The sequence below is a fragment of the Syngnathus typhle genome, linkage group LG10 (genome assembly GCF_033458585.1).
Source record: "Syngnathus typhle isolate RoL2023-S1 ecotype Sweden linkage group LG10, RoL_Styp_1.0, whole genome shotgun sequence".
Taxonomy (NCBI): Eukaryota; Metazoa; Chordata; class Actinopteri; order Syngnathiformes; family Syngnathidae; genus Syngnathus; species Syngnathus typhle.
Genome location: NC_083747.1, coordinates 11024172 through 11044533, shown reverse-complemented (window position 1 = coordinate 11044533; position 20362 = coordinate 11024172). Strand labels below are relative to the sequence as shown.

Here is a 20362-nt window from a genome sequence, read left to right as displayed (position 1 = left end):
GTGGTGCAGGGACAACAACCTCCTGCTGAACGTCGACAAGACCAAGGAGATTGTTGTTGACTTCCGGAAGGGTCACACCCAACACCTGCCGCTGACCATCGACGGTGCTGTGGTGGAGAGAGTGGGGAGCGCCAGGTTCCTGGGGGTGCACATCAGTGAGGATCTCTCCTGGTCCACCAACACCGCATCACTGGCAAAGAAGGCCCAGCGCCGCCTGTACTTCCTGCGGAAACTCAGGCGAGCGAGCGCTCCTCCGGCCGTCATGACTACGTTTTACCGTGGCACCATTGAGAGCGTCCTCTCCAGCTGTATTGCTGTTTGGGGTGGCAGCTGCACTGACTACAACTTGAAGGCCCTGCAGCGCATAGTGAACACGGCTGGTAAGATCATTGGTGCTTCACTCCCCTCCTTGAAAGACATTTACATCTCCCATCTCACCCGCAAGGCGACCGCGATTGTGAGGGATGTGAGTCACCCCGCTCACTCTTTGTTCGATCTTCTGCCCTCTGGGAAGAGGTACAGGAGCCTGCGCTCCCGCACCACCAGACTCAACAACAGCTTCATACTCCAGGCTGTTAGGATCCTGAACTCGCTCCCCCTTTCTGCGTAGCGTCCTGTACTTTTGCGCTATGCTTGCTGGCTCCGTTTTGCTCCTCTTATTTATTGTGTTATCTGTTTATTTATTATTTATTCATCACTCTTACTATTTATTGTTTGAATTTTTGCCTTCTTGTTTTTATATTGTGTCGCTTACTTGTATGTCTATCGTGTAATATGTCTCGTCACCGTGGGATAGAGAAAACATAATTTCGGTCTCTTTGTGTGTTGTGACATGTGGAGAGATTGACAATAAAGCTGACTTTGACTTTGACTACTTTCCTGAAAACAGAGCTTTCTTAACAAGATTACTTCTCTGGTTCTTCTATATCAAACAATTTGTTTTAGGTTCATTTACCTTACATTTCTTAACAAGAATTGTGATTGAACTCAACCAACCTGTGTAAGTTTAATTTCTGCTTCAGTGTCTTAGCATTTTTCTACATCTGAAGAAATCAAACGAGCACGCAGTGAGTAAATTGGATAACAGGTGATTGGCAATGGCTTTTGCCGTGAGGCGCAGATAATAATAATAATAATAATAAATTATATTTATAACGCACTTTACATTTGGGGAAATCTCAAAGTGCTACATGGCAGATAAAAAACAAGAAAACAAAACAAGGACAAGTTTAGAACAACTGGACGACAACCAAGATATGAGAAAGAAAATTACGGAAATGCTAAGGTAAAGAGGTGAGTTTTAATAAATAAGATAGCGCGCTCCCTAAATTATGGACACAATCTAACAAGACTTCTATATTGTAGGAAATCGTGTTTTTTTTTGGGGGGGGGGGGGTTCTTTTACACACATTTTACTTACATTGGTCGATGGTCACTTCCCAGAAAAAGACGCTTTCTGTCACTCACTATTCTGAAATCTTTGGAGATAGTTGTGCATTTGTCGCTTGAAAAAGTTGCACGTCTTTGTTTTTCGCCACCTGTTGCAATATGTCTTACCGGGCTGCAGATGTCACTTTGCATGGTAATTACCGTTTTTTTCCATGTATAATGTGCCCCCATGTATAATACGCACCCTAAAAATGGCATGTCGATGCTGGAAAAAAGCCTGTACCCATGTATAATACGCACCCCCAATATTATTATTTTTTTAAGTCCCAATGATCGTCACACACGCATCTTGGGTGTGGTGAAATTTGTCCTCTGCATTTGACCCATCCCTGTGTGATTTTGATCCATCCCCTGGGGGAGAGGGGAGAGGGGAGCAGTGAGCAGCAGCGGCGCCGCGCTCGGGAATCATTTGATGATCTAACGCCCCAATTCCAACCCTTAATGCTGAGTGTCAAGCAGGGAGGCAATGGGTCCCATTTTTATAGTCTTTGGTATGGTCTTAACTAGGCTGGATGTATTTTTTTTGTTGGCGTTGATTTCTCCGACTGCCCGTAAAGGCACCACCGCCATCAGTTCGTTTAAAATGAAAAGAGGAAAGTGACGTGCGGACATGTGAAAAAGGCGGCTCTGTATGGGAGAGACGTCATCGCCACCCAATAAATGCGTCATATCTACGAAGCCGTAGCAGCAGCACAAACGAAACTTTTGCCAGCACAAACGAAGCACAAGCGGACGGTACCATTTTGGGTTCATTTGGAGGAAAAATGGGGGCTGGCTGACGTCCTCGCAACAACATCAATGTGTCATATCTACCAAATCGTAGCCAGTGAATTAAACGATAGACCGAAAAAAAGCGGGACGAGAAAGGCTTTACACAGGATGATGCTGCCGAGTGCGCAAAGCTCACCAATATGTTTTTCAAAAGACCAACCGCAGAGGGAAATGGTAAAGAGCCATGCAGGCTTAGAGCCCAACACGGGCTAATTCATGTGCTAATATCAGTCTCGGATGCTCTCCGAGCGAGCTATTCACTTTGCATTTTTGAAGAGACGTAAATATACTGCCTATCGTTTGAGTCATGAAAAATGGATAATGCAACATAAAACATCATTCAAACCCTACAGTAGCCTGCTAACCATCTTAACGATGTATGTGTTTGATGATGTCTTTTTAGGCTCAAATCTTTCCCCCGTGGTCAGCGCTTAAATAGGTTGGATTTGAACCTGAAACATGGCTCCCAGCGCGCCGCCGGACCAGACACGACTGACACCCCCTTGGTTCCAAACCGCCAGTGTCTTTTAGGAATTAAGCCATCCATCCATCCATCCATCCATCCATCCATCCATCCTTCCTGCTTGCCTGCATTTAGCTCCAAAACGTGACAACCTGCTCATTTGACTTTGCCAAGCAAAGATGGGATCTGGAAATGTCTGAACAAAGGTGGCCAAGTAATATCGCGTGCACACGTACAAAGGGCCTCCGCGGGAACGCGCTCTTCCAAGGGTGCTGAGGAGCGAGCGGAGGGAGGAGGGTCTGATAGTCACAGAGATGATTTTGTAGCTTTGTTTTACGAGGTGGGTGTGAAATTCCAACATGTCTTCCTTTGCTACTCCTTTGCGAGTTCAAAAAAAACAGCCCAACAACAATTTTTGTCTGGAACTGATAGTCGCGGATATGGTTCTCTCGCTTTGTTTTACGAGGTGTGAAATTCCAACATGTCCTCCTTTGCTAGTTGAAAAAAAAACTCCCCAACAAGAACTTTTCTCTCCCCGAGTAGCAGGCGGAATGACAGAAGGTGGACTGGATTTCAGTCCTTGAAATGATTCAGCATCTCGAAACTGGTTGATTATCGTGAGAAGAAATATGCCTTGTTGATTTTTTTGGGTGCATATATGATTTCAGTTTATCTCTGTCATATTTGATTCTTGTCAGCCATGCAGGTGGCACCATTTGAAAACAAACTTGCAACTGGCCATCAAATCTTTTTTTTTTTTTTGTAACTACCAGAAAAGAAGGCAGCTTGAATTGTTTGGTGTTTAAAAAAATAAAAGAGGCGTGACTCGACAAGACGTCTTCCTTTCCATATCTTTTGGCAATAGATGAAAAAAATGGATGTGGACTCTTTCGACGTGGGCCGCACTTGAGTACAAAACAAGCTTGCCTGGCCAATTGGCAGGCAGCACGTGGACTGACTTTACACTCCCTGAAATGATTCAGCATCTCCAAACTGTTTGACGATTATTTATCTCATGAAAGAAAATTCTTCTTCCCTCTTCAGTGACATTACACTCCGTCACGCACGAGAGCATCGAAATGGCTCACTTCGACGTGGGTGGGTTATACTTGCTTGCATCAATCGTCAAGGCGAAATACCAAAGCTTTTTTGCCAACATCACAAGAAAAGTATCAATTTGAGAACAAAGTTTCCCTTAATGGGAGGTAAGTTCCATCTTCTTTTCTCCGCCCGTTCCCGGCAAAGTGACGCACGCTCAGGCCGTCTTGGCTCCATTTAAGGTCATTTAGCGGTCCACCGTTTCCTTGCGGTCAATTGGAATTTTACCTATTCCACCGTTGTCATGTGTGTGCGCATGCGTGGCAGAGAGAGTTAGGTTTGGCTCCTCCAGTGACTTTGCCCAGGCCGTCTTGGTTTCATTCAAGGTGCGCGTGTGTCATTTTGGAGCCAACTACTGTCTAGCACCCTGCCAGGCTTCCTCTGCTGCCGTCAACACGCTGACCCGACTGCAAAGAAAGATGGAGCTTCAGATCATGCAGGTTGTAATCGCATTATTTAGAGTGCATGCGTGCGTGCGTGTGTTTGACTATCAATACTTTAGTCAAGCTTGATCGGTTTCTTCAAAGGCGCCCCTTACACTCGGCCTAAAAAAACATCTTTTAATGATCGTTTTCTTTCCAAGTTGTTCTCACTCATATCAATGCATATTTGGATAGCATTCCTAAAAGGCACCCTCCGTTTGATTTGATCCTTGACATCCAAATATGCATTGATGGGAGTGAGAACAACTTGGAAAGAAAAAAAAAAAGAGATCTTTTTGGGGTGGTCGCAGGGAACGGCCTCGTCAGCCTCGTGGCAGGTGAGGCCGCCATTGCGTGACCGCACCCTCTCAACCGTCCATTTGTTTCTGCGTCTCAATCAAAGTATATGAAAACGTTGAAGTGGATATTTTGTGATGAGAACATTCAAAAATGCTTTCATACGTGTAAATAATACAACAATAGTATAAAGGACATGCAGAAAATATTGTATCAATCTTGAAAATGTCAATATTAGTCACCAACGTAGTGTGTGCGTGAGTGTGTGCGTGTGCGTGTGCGTGTGTGTAACATTGGGAGATGCGACGTAGCGTTGTGAACCTTGGTTAACCGGGGACCTCTAGTGGTCACAATTCACCACTTGCACACTTGCTCCATTTTTGCTCCTCTTATTTATTACGTGATTTGTTTATTTATTATTGATTCCTCATGTCTTGTCACCGTGGGATAGTGGGAAGGTTATTTCGGTTTCTTTGTGTGTCTTGGCATGTGAAGAAATTGACAATAAAGCAGACTTTGACAATACTGTCAATAGGTCTTCAGGCGTCTTTTACTAGGACCACCATTGTTAATACTTCATCTATACTACATCAAGTATTATTTGCTGATGACACAAACTTGTTTCTTTCCAACAAAAGTCTAAATACACTTGAACAAATTATAAATAGTGAGTTAGGGAAAATAAACATATGGTTTAAATGCAACAAACTCTCCCTTAATGTCAATTGACAATAAAGCAGACTGACAATACTGTCAATAGGTCTTCAGGCGTCTTTTACTAGGACCACTTGTTTTGGAAGAGACAGAGTACAAGGCTGCAAATTGACTAAATTAATTCACACCTTTGTCCGTCCCTCATCTGGACCCTAGGACCTTTCCGGGACCACTGACGACGGCGTGTCCGAAGGAGCATCAGAGTCTGTGGTCGTCGGCCGCTCAGAGACGTGAGTCAGCTTATCTCTCCATCACTCTGGACCAGTCAATTTTTTTTTTTTTTTGGACTGCGATTCGATGTCCGTACGGCGACCTTGAGTGCTTTGAAAGGCGCCTTATAAATCAAATGTAATGTTATGATTAGTCGACGATAAAGCTTTCGAGCGCTTGTCTTTTTTTGTATTTTCAGTCTGTCGGCTTTGCAGTTTCAACGTCCCTCTGATCGGAGACAAGACACCACACCATGGTGGCGTTTGGTATTGCTCCTCTTTATTCTTTCTTGCGCACTCATATACACCACATGCGCTTTTTGGTTTTGGTCACTCACACGCACGCACGCACGCACGCATTCACAGCGTCAAACGTGGGAAGATAGATAAATAAAGAACAAGCAATCAACCAATCAAAGAAATCTTGTCAATGACAACTTGAACTTGCTCGAGGGCGCATTTTGTGTTGTCTACCTTGTGCCCGTTGCTTTTCTGTCGGGCTTTTGCGCTCTCTCGCAATAATATACCGACCGAGCCCAGACAGAGGTGTCGTCCCGTCCCGTCTTGTTGCCGCAAACAAGGTCAGAACCAACGTCAAGTGCAAAGAAAACTTCACGTCACTTGGCTAAACACGAAATACGCCATTAGACGCATGCAGAACAGCTGGGGACAGTCGTACGAAGTAAGCAAGAATAGAAGGAGAGCGCCAAATGACAAATGGTTCGAGATGAACCAAAGCACCCAGAAGCTGATCGGCGAACCACCGAAGCGCAAGGTACACATGGACGCGCACGTGCACGCGCTTGACGAATGGCTTGGTCGAGTTGAAAGCAGTTGCAAGTCGTTCGCTCCGTCGGGGGAGAGACAGAGACAGAGAGAGTGAGAGAGACGCTGCCGCCGCCGCCTGAGACGTCGTTTGCGCTCAATTTGTTCAGATACGCTGGGGCTCCATTCTGGCGGTGGTCCCGACGCTCCTCTTGGTCCTGCTTGTCATCCAAAACATCGTCTTCTTCCACTTCAACAGGTACGCGCGCACGCAATGAACAAACCACCCCAAGTTACACTCCCCCCCCCCCCAACCCCCACACACCTGATGGCAGCTTCATGTATACCCTTTATGTGTTCCAAGGCCTCAGGACATCGTCAAAGAGTTGGGCGCGCTGGTGGCGACTTTGCCCAACAGCATCCCGGACCACAACTGCACCGACTTAGCCTGCCACTGGGCGGCGCTGCAGACCGCATTGGCAGAGCTGAAGGCAGGTCAGGCAGCATTGGCAGAGCTGAAGGCAGGTCAGGAGGCAGGTCAGACCGCATTGGCAGAGCTGAAGGCAGGTCAGACGGCATTGGCAGAGCTGAAGGCAGGTCAGGAGGCAGGTCAGACGGCATTGGCAGAGCTGAAGGCAGGTCAGGAGGCAGGTCAGACCGCATTGGCAGAGCTGAAGGCAGGTCAGGAGGCAGGTCAGACCGCATTGGCAGAGCTGAAGGCAGGTCAGGAGGCAGGTCAGACGGCATTGGCAGAGCTGAAGGCGAGTCACACCGCGATTTCCAGCGACCTGGAGGAGAGTCAGACGGCATTGGCAGAGCTAAAGGCAGGTCAGATGGCATTGGCAGAGCTGAAGGCAGGTCAGGAGGCAGGTCAGACCGCATTGGCAGAGCTGAAGGCAGGTCAGGAGGCAGGTCAGACCGCATTGGCAGAGCTGAAGGCAGGTCAGGAGGCAGGTCAGACGGCATTGGCAGAGCTGAAGGCGAGTCACACCGCGATTTCCAGCGACCTGGAGGAGAGTCAGACGGCATTGGCAGAGCTAAAGGCAGGTCAGATGGCATTGGCAGAGCTGAAGGCAGGTCAGGAGGCAGGTCAGACCGCATTGGCAGAGCTGGAGGCAGGTCAGGAGGAAGGTCAGACCGCATTGGCAGAGCTGAAGGCAGGTCAGGAGGCAGGTCAGACGGCATTGGCAGAGCTGAAGGCGAGTCACACCGCGATTTCCAGCGACCTGGAAGAGAGTCAGACGGCATTGGCAGAGCTAAAGGCAGGTCAGATGGCATTGGCAGAGCTGAAGGCAGGTCAGGAGGCAGGTCAGACCGCATTGGCAGAGCTGAAGGCAGGTCAGGAGGAAGGTCAGACCGCATTGGCAGAGCTGAAGGCAGGTCAGACGGCATTGGCAGAGCTGAAGGCGAGTCACACCGCAATTTCCAGCGACCTGGAGAAGAGTCAGACCGCATTGGCAGAGCTGAAGGCAGGTCAGACGGCAGGTCAGACCGCATTGGCAGACCTGAAGGCAGGTCAGACCGCATTGGCAGAGCTGAAGGCAGGTCAGGAGGCAGGTCAGAACGCATTGGCAGAGCTGAAGGCAGGTCAGACCGCATTGGCAGAGCTGAAGGCGAGTCACACCGCGATTCATAGCGACCTGGAGGCGAGTCAGAGCCTGCTGGCCAAAGTCTGGGAGGAGATTCCCAGCAACAAAGGGCTTCTGAATCAGATACTGAAAGACCTGGAGACGGACTACAAAAAAATGTCTCAGGTGATGTGGGCATTTCAGGACTTAACGTCCCTCCCTCCTTCCTCTTACACACAAACTACTATCTCCTTTGAATAAGAACAAAAGTATTGTTGAAAGATGCAAACAAAGTGTCCCAGTTGGAGATCTCATTGCAGTTCTTTCAAACGCTTGGTGCGCAGGAGCTGTCACAAGAGAAAGAGGAGTTACACAACTTCAGTTTGGCTTTGTCCAGCCTGCAGCATGGTAGCTAGCGAGCGAGCGTGTCCAGTTTGTTTAAAGCGGGCATCTATTTTGCACTCTCACATGTTTTTTTTTTTTTTTTGCTTCAGTTCTCATGCCCAGAGACTGTAGTCACGTCATGGTGGGAAAGATCCAAAGTGGAGTCTATACCATCTTTAGCGGGTCCAACAGCTTCAAGGCATACTGCAACATTTGGCAGGACGGGGAAGGCTGGACCGTAAGTACTTGACCCCCCCCCCCAAAAAAACACCCCAAAGTTCCCCTCATGAAGCCTTCCCCAATAAAGTTGGCACTTTTCTTCAATGCTGGACGTCCAGTTGGCCAGTCATGCTCGTTTGCTCTGCTGATGGTGTGCGCGTGTGCGTTTGCAGGTGATCCAGAGGAGAAAGGACGGCTCCGTCGACTTCTTTCGGGGTTGGAACGACTATCGAAAGGGGTTTGGAGACCTCGCCGGAGAGCATTGGCTCGGTCTGAAACCAAGACATCCTTCTTGTCAAGCCTTTGTGGTTTGCGTGACGTGACGCCGCCGCCTTTGCGTGTTTGCAGGCCTGCAAAACATCCACGCTCTGACGGCCTCGGGCGCTTACCAGTTGCGGATCGACCTCACCATATGTGACGGCAGCACTTACTACGCTCTCTACGACGACTTCTCGGTGGGCCGGAACTCGCTGGACCCCGACAAGGACGGCTACCCGCTGCTTGTGAGCGGCTACTCTGGAACCGCAGGTAGCGACTCCCGCCGGTGGGGGGGGGCACACTCGAGAGCCCGCGCCGCCTGTGTGTGCTCAAAAGCAAGTTTGTGTGATTTGCAGGCGATCGACTCGCCTACCATTCTGGGATGAAGTTCAGCACCAAAGACCGCGACCAAGACAAGTCTACTGACAATTGCGCCAACGAGTACAAGGGCGCTTGGTGGTACAAGAGGTGTTACCACTCCAACCTGAACGGGCTGTACAAGGCAACCGGCACAGTCGACGATGCCGATGCATTCTGGGACCATTTGGGGTCGCCACGTTCTGGCTGCCTGAGATTTGTGGAGATGATGATCCGGCCCAGAAAGTGAGCTGTCAGCCGCCGGACTCTGGGAACGGCACCCCCGTGGGATCACGTGGGTGCTGCCCGACGTCACCCATTTGCGCAGCGCTCGTCAAGTAAGATGGCGGTGCGCAAATGTGTGTCGGATTTGGCCCGGGCAAATGGGCTCAAGTGCAATTCCGAATCTCACCAGGAGCTTGACACGAGAGAGACCTGACAAACGCTTAGTTGGAAGTTAGTTCCTCAAAATGAACTCTTATTAAAGGGCAGTTTGGTGCTGTTGCAGTTCCAAATCTCACCAGCAGACGGTGCCAAATTTAGACTTACGTGACGTGGTAAATCCGTCGTTAGATTAGTCGAAGTTATTGACTCGGGAAACACGACCTGTTTTGAATGACACGCACACGCACACACACACACACTCACTTTTTGACTTTTTGATCATTTTAGGATGTTTTGCTTTGCTATCATAAAATCCCTTCCATCTGTTAACATAAGGAGTGCCCATAGGCATAGGTTAGCTACGATTGATTATGTGTTAAGTTAGTGAGTGTTTGATGAAGTTGTGTTTTACAATGACATCGGTTCAAGTAAGGGTACATTTGACATTCTCTTGCTTTGCCATGAAATAACTAACAGCTGACGCATTCCAATGGAATCTGTTAAAGTAAGGGTACCCACCCATAACCATTGTTTAGTTAGGTTGCGTTGAATATTGAGTTAAGTTTCATTTTCTTCCTTTTTGCTTCGTTTCAGTTGAATATTTTCAAACATGGTTTATTGCTGTTGATGTCACAAGGTTGGATGGATGGATGGATGGATGGATGGATGGATGGATGGATGGATGGATGGATGGATGGATAGATGGATGGATGGATGGATGGATCATCAACATGTAGTCAATATGGATGTTTTATTCATACATGAATGTATTCTCACGTGAGTAAGGACTGTTAAAGTAATCATCGTTTAGTCATGTTGTGTGGAATATTTCATTAAAAGTGTTTTAGGAGTTAAGTTGCATTTTCTTTTCTTTTTTGGAACCAAACTTTGGATTTTGCGAACGAGGCCAACTGATTAATTCCTCCACCCATTCTAGCAATTTATACCCTCAGTCTCCTTTCTGTCCCCTCCCTTTACGAAGGTTGAGTTTTACAATCTAAAGAGGTTTGCGACGGCATCGTTCTCGCTTGAATGAGAAATGGCGGGTGGAATTGTCGTCGTTTGTACAAACAATGAGATGTCTCACTTTTTTTCCCTTATTCATTAAACTTTCTCTTGACAATCCTTTGATTTGATGATTGATTGTTTTTTTTTCACGTATATTTTACGATGCGGAGCGAATCGGAATTCAAACAAAAAATTCTAGATAGGTTTTTGGTTTTGTTTTTGCTTCAGTTGTCGAATAAAATTCGGAGGTTGAATTTTTTTGTGCTGTTAAATTTAAAAACAAAAGGCACATTTTTAAAATGAACTCTCAATGGATTTGGTTGAATGACATTTTTTGAACACTGCGTGGGAGAAGTGGGAGAAACAGCAATGTGTACATATTCTGTTAGACAAGTGCTTCTCAATCATTTTCTGTGATGCCCCCCCATGGAGAAGAAAACATTTGCCCCCCCCCCCATGTTATTAACATTAAAGAAAAATAAAAAAGAAATAAAAAAGAAAGATCAACTTACAATCAAGAATAACTTTATTATTAACATTGTTTTTTAGTCTGTAACATAACAGTGCATCACTTTGCCTGAAATTAAAAAAAATAATTATAATTGTCAAACTATAAATATTCTTCACCAACTGCCATTTCATGGTGAAAATACAACAAAATAATAAACATACATAATATTAAATTAAATAACAGCAATAAATAATATTCAATTCAAAGTAATCAGCAACATTAACTCAGGAGCACAATATAGAAAACATTTGAATTAAAATTGTACACATTCATTGTTGACTTACTTTGAAGTAATATATATATATAGGTAGGTCCTTTGCGCTCCTTCTGTTCACTACCTGTGCGACTCTTTTTTTTTATTTGGTCACTCACACACCCACACGCACACACACCCGCACACACACACACACACACACACACACACACACACACACACACACACACACACACACAAGCTGACAATGCCAAAGTGCGAAAGGAGATGAGATGGAGGAGAATGGCAAATCCCGAGCAAGGACCTGAAAGCGGATCTTCGCATCTCATCCCCTGGCAGAGATTAGAGGCCAACTGAGTAAGGTTGCCTGCCACATTCATTGTGTTCGTTCTGATAAGTCGGCAGTGTGTGTGTGATGGACAAATAAATCCTTTTTCAAATCAGTCGAGTAAAAACTGGTCAAAAAAAAAATATATTATTAAAAGTGAAGATAATTTGCAATTCTAGTAATGACACACGTAGGTCTGACACAGGTATCAAACTCAAGGCCCGGGGGCCAGATACGGCCCGCCACATCATTTTACGTGGCCCGCCAAGACAAATGGTGCGTGAAATTCCTGTGTCATTACTAGAATTGCAAATGATCTTCACTTTTAATATCTTTGTTGTTGTTGTTGTTCAAATATTTGACCAGTTTTTACTCGTCTGATATGAAAACGACTTACAGTAAAGCCTCGGTTTTCGACCACAATCCGTTCCAGAAGGCAGTTCGAGAAGCGAATCGGTCGAGTTCCGAATCTATTTTTCCCAGAGATGCGGACTCGAGTCACTGTGACTTGGACTCGAGTCGACTCGAGTCGCTGTTTTGATGACTTGTGACTTGACTTGACAAAAAATGAAAAAAATTGAGACTCGACTTGGAAGTTAAAGACTCGGGACTTGACTTGAGACACGATGACTTGAATGACTTGACTGTTATTTAGTTGATGTTTTCAGTTTGAATATCAAATGAATAATACATTTAAAAAAATAATCTCGATAACACGGTAGGAGCGCAGGCTGAGAATGGCGTTGTCATGATCGGATCGCTACACTGTCAATCAATCAGTCGTGCCCTCTCTACCTACCTACCGAACGTGTTGATTGGAGAATCGCGCCCCTTTATATCAAGACACGTCAGCGGGAGCGGTACCTTCGGCTATCGTAATTACCTTTATGACGGAAAAAGACGGACAGCACAGTGCAAGATATGCAACAGAAATATTTCCGACAGCCAGACGACTTTGTCCGTTTGAAGTTTATAGAGCTCTGGTGTCTCCAGATGTTACAGATGAAACATAAAATGTTTCTAATGCTCTTTAATGTGTTTCTTCTCTCAGATTTCTTTCAGATTATTTTTTCATATTTGCAACTCAAATGTGTCAGACACTGTCGGCAGACGTTCATTTGTTTCGATTGAGCTGTCAATCATTGTATGAGGTCATTTCTTTTTTGTTTGATTCCATGGTGTATTTGACTGAATATCGTAATTACAGTGCGAATCCAAATTATTGTCATATTTCAAACGAGCATGCAGTGAGTAAATTGGATAACAGGTGATTGGCAATGGCTTTTGCCGTGAGGCGCAGATAGCGCGCTTGCTAAATTGTGGACAAAATCCAACAGCATCTTTGAGGAAGGACTACTAAATTTAATTTCAGTCTTAGAAGTCGCATATTATAATATAGCAAGTAATAAATATATTATAATTATAATTAAATAATATACTTATGCTATATTAATATTTGTGCAAAGGGAAAGTATAAATGCTCTCAGTCAATGTATTAGAAACTCCAATCAAATAAACATTGCATCAAATACTGCACATTTAGTTGTGGTTTTCTGGCAGCAGGGGGCGACATACCAAATATATCAGTTTCGCTCACGTGGTAAAAAGCATGATGGGATATGTAGTCTTCAAATGCCATATAAAATACTTAGGCCCGCCCTTAACTTCCTCTTTACTACGCGAGCCTGAGCGAAGCAGGTACGGATCACAGTCCTCTGGCTTTTTGCAACTTACACACGCCTTATTTAAAATGCTAAGGGAATTCAACATCATTTTGAACAACTCCCCCGCTTGACTAAATGTGTCATTTGTAAACCTTACCATGGTTTTCTGTCGTTTTTTGCAATGCTAGCGCACATGCTAATACGGAGCAACGTGGTCAGGCGAATGTGCGGCCTATTCACGTCCATTCTAAACTGCGCTTGACTATTTTAATTTTAATCGTAATATTAATATTTCAATTTTGACACGCTGTTGCAGATTACAATATTGGCTATTTGTGATAGATTCTTATTAGATTGTGTGCATCAACAGCTACAGTCAGCTGAACACAGACTTTGTTGTGCATGGATAATCATATTTCACGTGTATTGACATTTCATTGCATATGCAGGCATTTGTAAGCAGCCATGCCCGTTGCCAGGAGTTGGGTGTGTCGCAAGACTTATGTCACCCCCCGCCGTCCCTTCGAGAAGTCCCGTCTCGACCAGGAGTTGAAACTCATTGGTGTGTTAAAAGCTCATTGTGGTGTGATTGTGGACCTATTGAGTCATATGACGCTGAAAGGGCCTCTGTCTTTTCAGGCGAGTATGGCTTGAGGAACAAGCGTGAGGTGTGGAGGGTCAAGTTCACCCTGGCCAAGATTCGTAAAGCTGCCAGAGAGTTGCTCACTCTGGATGAGAAAGACCCCAAGCGTCTGTTTGAAGGTATTCAACAACCTTGTGTTAAAAGCCACTTTGAGGTTTTAGCCAGTGATTAAAATTTAAATTGTCTGAATTCCCAGTGTGGTCGCGAATTCCTCGTGAATGAGGCTTAATGTTTAGAGTGGATGATAAAACGTGTGTTTTTGTGGGGGTGCAACTAAATGCTTTTGTCACATGCAGGTAATGCCTTGCTCAGGCGTCTGGTGCGTATCGGCGTGTTGGATGAGGCCAAGATGAAGCTGGATTACATCCTGGGTCTGAAGGTTGAGGACTTCTTGGAGAGGAGGCTGCAGACTCAGGTTTTCAAGCTCGGACTCGCCAAGAGCATCCACCACGCCCGAGTGCTTATCCGCCAGAGGCACATCCGGTACGTTGATCACGGGACGAAACGTACACATCGGAAAAAAGGCCGTTGACTCTTACGAGATGCCTGATGCTTCCTCCTCCATCAGAGGACCGCTGGCTTTTAACACCCTCCGCTGAGATGGGTTAAATATATCAATAAGGTCAATTCGGTATCAAAGCCGTATACCTTGTCAATAAAGCATTGCCCAGAGCCAATCCTGCCAACGAGCGCTCGGACTGATACCCGGGGGGCAATTAGGTAAGGTATGGGTTGCACCTCGGGCAATGGTAGTGGGCGCTACCCGCAACTCTCCAGGCTGGTGATTAAGATTTAAAATGTGCAGATTTTCTGTGGTGTCAAGAATTCCTCGTCAATGAAGCCTAACACAATTAAGACTATTGTATCATATTGCAGGTTGAATTTCACAACTGTCACATTCTTAAGTTTCCCCTTCGATCTCTCCACAGTGTGCGCAAGCAGGTGGTCAACATCCCCTCTTTCGTGGTGCGCCTGGACAGCCAGAAGCACATTGACTTCTCCCTCAGGTCCCCATACGGTGGCGGACGCCCAGGCCGTGTTAAGAGAAAGAACTCCAAGAAGGGCCAGGGAGGTGGAGCCGGAGCTGATGATGAGGAGGAGGATTAAGAAGGATATCACTCAAGAGCCATGTTGAAAAACCTGTTCTGTCAAGTTTTCAATAAATGATTGGTTTGACCAACAAACATGAGTTGACTTGTTTTTTAACTGATAGTAAAAATAATTCAAATTTAGGCAATAATGCAGGGGGTTTCAACTGGATTTGTCTAAGGAACCACCATTATAACCAAGAAGCTACTCGGGGGGCCACTGCTTTGGTGGAATATTGTTTTATTTTGCACCAAAGGAGAACAGACCTATGTAGGCTGTTTATTTGCATCTGTATGTTTACTTTAGGAATCTCATTTGACATAATTTGAATGGGTAAATGATTCTCAAAATTAGCCGGAAAATAAATCAAGTCTAAATTGACCCATCACCTTCAAGGTTGAAGTCTCACTCTAAATGGGAGGGGGATTACTTATTTTAATAGTTAGTGCTAGCATTATTACCCCCCTGTATCTTTCCTTAGGGAGGGAGGAACCTATTCTAATTTGCTATCTAACTTAAAGTCTAAATAAATCAGGTTTATTTTTAAAAACGTTACAATTATTTGCGGACCACCTGGAATACCCCCACGGACCACCGGTTGACATTCCATGCAATAATGGATGGATAAATTTACTCCTGTGATGGTACAGCCCGCTGCCAAGGCAAAATGGCCGCGTCCAATCATGTCGTTTAACGTCACGAAACCAGAAGTACTTTCCCTGTCAGTGGAGACTTGTTGTGAATGGCAAAGCAGGGCTTGGTTCGTCTCCATTTACCACCAGTCCTCTTCCGCGTAAGTATGTTGGCTTTGTATCGCACACGCTTGTGTAAACCAATTACGCTAATTCATCAAACTACTTTAAATGTCATCCAGTATCGCACTGTGAGCATTGAGGAACTGCTTATCCCGCCCGGTTGCCGACTTTCACTTTCAAACACGTTCGCTCCGCTTCACTTATGTGGCTGGACTGTTTTGTGTTTTCCGGTGAGAGGGTTTTTAAATCGTTATCATTAATCTAACCCCAGCCCAGGCTACATTGACTGTCGGCGTCAAAAAATGACGCGCAAGTCTGCATAATAAAGATGGTCAATCAAGTGCATTCAAAGGTTGAAGACACCCACCCTGGCTACAAAAACGCCCGCATATCAATTTAAAACCTAAAATTGGATATGCACACGTCTTAACTTTTCCATGTGCGACATTGCTGCTTGTCTGGAGCAAATAAATCCTCGTATATCCAAATCACTAAAACCAGAAATAACGACTGTCAGCATGCACTGTAGTTAGAAACATCATGTCGTTTTTATTTCATTTTATGAATGATTATTATTTTTGCTTCCAGAGCAACAATGTCTCCCGACGAGCTGGTGTACTTGGGAGTCCTCGCAGCCTCCATCCCGCTTGGATTCCTTTTCCGTTACCTCAGTGAGTGTATTTTTGAGTCCTACCATGTTTTGGATCGTTGTAATTCTTTATCTGTATGTCACTTGATGGGATTGGAGCTCTTGATGATGTCATATTTTGGTTTCAGGTCCTCCCGTAAAGCAGGGGGCTGCTATGCTCCTGGGTCTCTCCATTACGATCACTACCTGTCAAGTGCACACACTCCACTCTTTGGTGACGGTGATTGGAACCTGGATTATTATCAAGAGCAATTGGAGGTAGTTTGTTTAATATGATTATTATTACAGTGGAATCTTGTTGTTGTTTTCCAAGTGAAGGAGCAGCCTCTATGGAATATTTGAGAAGAGACGTTTCAAAACCTTAGCGTGTCCTATACTGAGTGCGTTCTCCTCTGTGTATAAAGGCTCGCTCCTGCTTTGAGTCTCACCTGGACCTTTTTATACCTCCTCTTCTTCCGGTTGGTCACATGGTTTGGTTTGCCTGCGCCGACACCTTTTGCCAACGCCGTCCAGCTGCTTCTCACGCTCAAGGTACACAATTGTCTGAAAGGCAAAATCCAAACAGATGTTTTGACACTTTCTGCACTCCAATACGAGTCAGATGGTGAGCCTAGCCAACGAGGTGCACGGCTTCCACGTGGAGAAGAAGAAGGAAGTGAGCTCCTTCAGCAGGTCTTCGGCGGTTGGTCGTCTGTCTCGGGAGCCGTCCCTGTATGACATCTTGTCGTACAGCTACTGTTATGTGGGTGTCATGACAGGTGAGTCGGGAAGAAGAAGTTGTGTCGCTTGTAAGAGGAAATGTGGAAACGTTAGCATGTTATGTTGTCCGTCCTGTTGAAATGACTTTATTTTGCATGACTCTTAACCGATTTCTCTCTTTGTCTCACTCTGCTACTTGTCCAACATCGTGTGAGTTCATATATGTCTGACTAGTTTTGTTAAATAGTATCACTAGTACTAATGTGTCGGGCTGAACAATTACTCAAATTGAAAATGAAATTTCAAAAACTGCAAATTGGAGGCGACATCTGCTTAACTTCACTCTAAAAGCAGTTGGGATAAGAAATTAAAAAAAAGACTAGTTTGTGGCCAACCCGTTACTCGGTTCAATCTGACCTCCCTTTTATTGTACAAAATGGTTCAGCCCTACTAATCTAGCTCTTTGCTATTCTTGTGCTCTTCCCACATGAATCCAATGCCATCTTCTCCATTTGTGTATTTTGTCCACTGTCCACATTTCTGTCTGTCCTTGTCCTCTCATTCCCGTCTTTTTCCGTCCTTCCCGTCATCTTCCCTCCAAAAGGCCCTTTCTTTCGCTTCCAAACTTACACCGACTGGCTGGAGCAGCCCAAACCGCTGGCCCTGCCCGGCTGGGAGCCGTGCCTGCAGCGACTGAAGCTGGTGCCCGTCTTCGGTGCGCTCTTCCTGGCCGTCAACTCCGCCTTCCCACTGGCTTACGTCCGCGCCGACGAGTTCATGGATCACAATTTCTTGTTCAGGTGACCTCAAATGACCAACCTGTTACTTTATTTGGATTTTGCCGTTTCAACATAAAGAACCCTAACCTGATTTTTCTTCTCTTTCGCCCTCACGTCAGGTTCTTCTACATGATCGTGGTGTTTTTCGTGTTCAGGATGCGCTTCTATGCCGCGTGGTGCGGCGCAGAGGCCGGATGCATCAGCGCCGGTCTGGGCTGCTATCCAGAACGGGCTCAGTGCAAACCGGGCGGGGGACCCACCGTCAGCTACAGGTAACCAAAAGTGAAGAACCCACACTTGACCTCTGAAAGGTTTGCATCAGAGTACATGAGAAATCTCCAAAATCTTTTTCCAAGCCCCGAGTCGCTGGCTGAGGAGACGTACGACTTTAAAACCATCCAGAACATCGACTGCTACAACACGGACTTCTGCGTGAAGGTGCGGCACGGCATGCGTTACTGGAATATGACTGTGCAGTGGTGGCTGCATCACTACATCTACCCCAACGCCCCCTTCAAGTCCTACACGCTCAGGTGAGGGAAGAAAAGGCTCCATTTTGGCTTCAAGCAACTAAAAAACATCAAACTGGACATAAATTAAAAATGGATTCTTTGCGTAGGGCGGGCTGGACCATGTTCATTAGCGCCTACTGGCACGGTGTACACGCCGGATACTACCTGTCCTTTCTCACCATCCCGCTTTGCATCGCCGCCGAGTCGGCCATGGAGGCGTCGGTGCGAGCCCGACTGGGCCCGCGCGGTCAGAGCGTCTTCGACTGGGTCCACTGGTTCCTGAAGATGCGAGCTTACGATTACATGTGCATGGGCTTCGTGCTGCTCAAAGCCTCCGACACCATCGCCTACTGGTCGTCCATCTACTTCGCCATGCACTTGCTGGCCGTCGGCTGCATAATTGTGGGCCGGGTTCTCGGGGGAAGCAGGAGAGCAGACAAGAAGACAGACGCTGAGAAGACAGATAAGTCAAAAATTAATGACGATAAGAATGACAAACATGACTGAATGGAATATCGCTTGATGGAGCTGGAGTTTCATTTTGGTGGTGCCCTGAGATACAACTGAGCCACCATACGGGTTTATCAAGATACGAGCTGCCGCTGTGCTGATTTTTGGTGACGTTGAACTCGACTCGATCCATTTCAAAAGAAGCTGTGGTTCCATCAAAGAAGGGTTCAAGCAGTTTATTGCCATTCCCTGTTGAACTAAACGTGAAACAAAAAGAGTCACATCACTTTGAATTATCATAAAATCAATTATGGGTCAATTTTAGCTCTTTCAAAATTGGCAAAAAGCGGCCGATTTGAACTCATTTCCACCGCTGTAAGATTTTATCCATACTTCAGGAGAAAGCACTGTACAACAGTCAAATGTTCTGTCTGTAATTTATATATTTTATTGTTACAAGTTTTAAGGGACCCCCCCCAAAAAAGGATTCATTAGATTTTCTTTCAATTACTTGATTATAGAATTTTATTTTGCCAAATATCAGAATCTGCCTAAAGAAATTCCATAATGGTTCGTCACGCCCTAATTATTACGGAGTCAGTTTTGAAACTTTTTTTGTGTCCGTATTAAACTGCCTCCATGTGGTTGTATTCTGAAGAAGCACAATCTCCATCAGAACTGCATGACTGTGAAAATCAAAAGTTTTGTAAATATCTAAGGGTCCAAATCTTGCGCACCTCTCCTCACTGAACATCTTTTTTTTGATAACCGAATCCTCCAGTCTGTTAACTTGTGTGTTTTTCTTGCTGCGGCACTTCCACTGCGAGTCATGTATGTTACCTGTCATTCATATGGCTTAGAATCGTTCATATCAACACATATACAATACACTGCCTTGACAAATGTCTTTTTATGCGCCGTTGGTTGAACACTCTGAACTGCAACTGCCTGTTATCACTCGATATTTTCTTCCCGTGTACAAAAAAGTGATTTTTTTATTCAGTTACTGTTGGTACAGTGATCCCTCGCTACTTCGCGTTTCGTTTATCGCGGCTTCACTACATCGTGGATTTTTTTTCCAAATTAAAAAAAATATTTAAAAGTCAAAATAAAACTTCTACATTGGGAAAACATGTGTCTAACCTTTAGGACAATGTAGTATTGCTCCAAATGTTCGTTTACATTACTTTAAAAGTCTGTTTTCGCGAATTAGCATCTTTCCGCTAACTCGTTAGCCTGCCCAGTACTTCTTGTTGGGGACCGTACTTCGCGGACTTCACTTATCGCGGGTGGTTTCTGGAACCAATTATCCGCGATAAACGAGGGATTACTGCATTTTCTTGTCAAGTCCCAACTTCAGCATGCAGTGGAAATAAAAAGTCTACACACCCCTGGAATAATGCCAGTTTTTTGTGATATTTCAGTTTCCAGAAGTCATTCTCCCCTTAATTAAATTGTACAGGTAATGTCAATGATGTAAAAAAATTGTTTGTTTTAAAAAATGCTTCATCTTCACCACAAAAAAAAGTGGCATTTAAATTGGGGTGTGTTAACTTTTTATACTCAGTGTATATTGTACACGATATGTTCCCAAACCGATTTTTTTTTTAATTTGGACAGGCACAATTTCCCTCTAAGTTCAATTGAGTATTACTACTTATTAAATAAAATGAATGGGAACAATTTTGCCTTTTAGTTGTGGG

The 20362-nt window shown here is 45.2% G+C and overlaps 3 protein-coding genes across 4 annotated transcripts; all 3 read left to right on the top strand.

Moving 5' to 3' along the window:
• The first annotated feature begins 6150 nt into the window (after positions 1-6150).
• On the top strand, positions 6151-9972 carry LOC133160941 (angiopoietin-4-like). Its single transcript, XM_061289064.1, has 8 exons — positions 6151-6198; positions 6359-6447; positions 6553-7942; positions 8101-8164; positions 8251-8378; positions 8533-8629; positions 8708-8887; positions 8974-9972. Exons 1-8 carry the CDS (start codon positions 6151-6153, stop codon positions 9222-9224), a joined length of 2247 nt encoding a protein of 748 aa, XP_061145048.1. The 3' UTR covers positions 9225-9972.
• A 3095-nt stretch (positions 9973-13067) lies between these two features.
• Positions 13068-14910, top strand: rps9 (ribosomal protein S9). The gene is made up of 5 exons (XM_061290096.1): positions 13068-13117; positions 13533-13645; positions 13723-13845; positions 14023-14209; positions 14656-14910. The coding sequence occupies exons 2-5, from the start codon at positions 13549-13551 to the stop codon at positions 14831-14833; spliced, it is 585 nt and encodes a 194-aa protein (XP_061146080.1). The 5' UTR covers positions 13068-13117; positions 13533-13548; the 3' UTR covers positions 14834-14910.
• Positions 14911-15462: 552 nt separating this feature from the next.
• On the top strand, positions 15463-20342 carry mboat7 (membrane bound O-acyltransferase domain containing 7). 2 transcript variants are annotated; one of them, XM_061289978.1, is made up of 9 exons: positions 15463-15608; positions 16159-16241; positions 16348-16477; positions 16624-16750; positions 16821-16977; positions 17523-17718; positions 17817-17969; positions 18054-18230; positions 18317-20342. In XM_061289978.1, exons 1-9 carry the CDS (start codon positions 15499-15501, stop codon positions 18714-18716), a joined length of 1533 nt encoding a protein of 510 aa, XP_061145962.1. In that variant the 5' UTR covers positions 15463-15498; the 3' UTR covers positions 18717-20342. The 2 variants fall into 2 exon arrangements, with proteins under 2 accessions (XP_061145962.1, XP_061145963.1); XM_061289979.1 differs by having other exon boundaries at positions 15500-15612.
• The last annotated feature ends 20 nt before the right edge of the window (positions 20343-20362 follow it).

Coding starts and splice junctions, on each gene's coding strand:
- LOC133160941 (XM_061289064.1), top strand. CDS start 6,151: ATGAACCAAAGCACCCAGAAGCTGATCGGCGAACCACCGAAGCGCAAG. Junction 6,448..6,552: donor GTCTTCTTCCACTTCAACAG/GTACGCGCGCAC, acceptor ATGTGTTCCAAG/GCCTCAGGACATCGTCAAAG. Junction 8,888..8,973: donor CGGCTACTCTGGAACCGCAG/GTAGCGACTCCC, acceptor TGTGATTTGCAG/GCGATCGACTCGCCTACCAT.
- rps9 (XM_061290096.1), top strand. CDS start 13,549: ATGCCCGTTGCCAGGAGTTGGGTGTGTCGCAAGACTTATGTCACCCCC. Junction 13,646..13,722: donor CCAGGAGTTGAAACTCATTG/GTGTGTTAAAAG, acceptor CTGTCTTTTCAG/GCGAGTATGGCTTGAGGAAC. Junction 14,210..14,655: donor ATCCGCCAGAGGCACATCCG/GTACGTTGATCA, acceptor ATCTCTCCACAG/TGTGCGCAAGCAGGTGGTCA.
- mboat7 (XM_061289978.1), top strand. CDS start 15,499: ATGTCGTTTAACGTCACGAAACCAGAAGTACTTTCCCTGTCAGTGGAG. Junction 16,978..17,522: donor TTATGTGGGTGTCATGACAG/GTGAGTCGGGAA, acceptor TCCCTCCAAAAG/GCCCTTTCTTTCGCTTCCAA. Junction 18,231..18,316: donor TTCAAGTCCTACACGCTCAG/GTGAGGGAAGAA, acceptor TTCTTTGCGTAG/GGCGGGCTGGACCATGTTCA.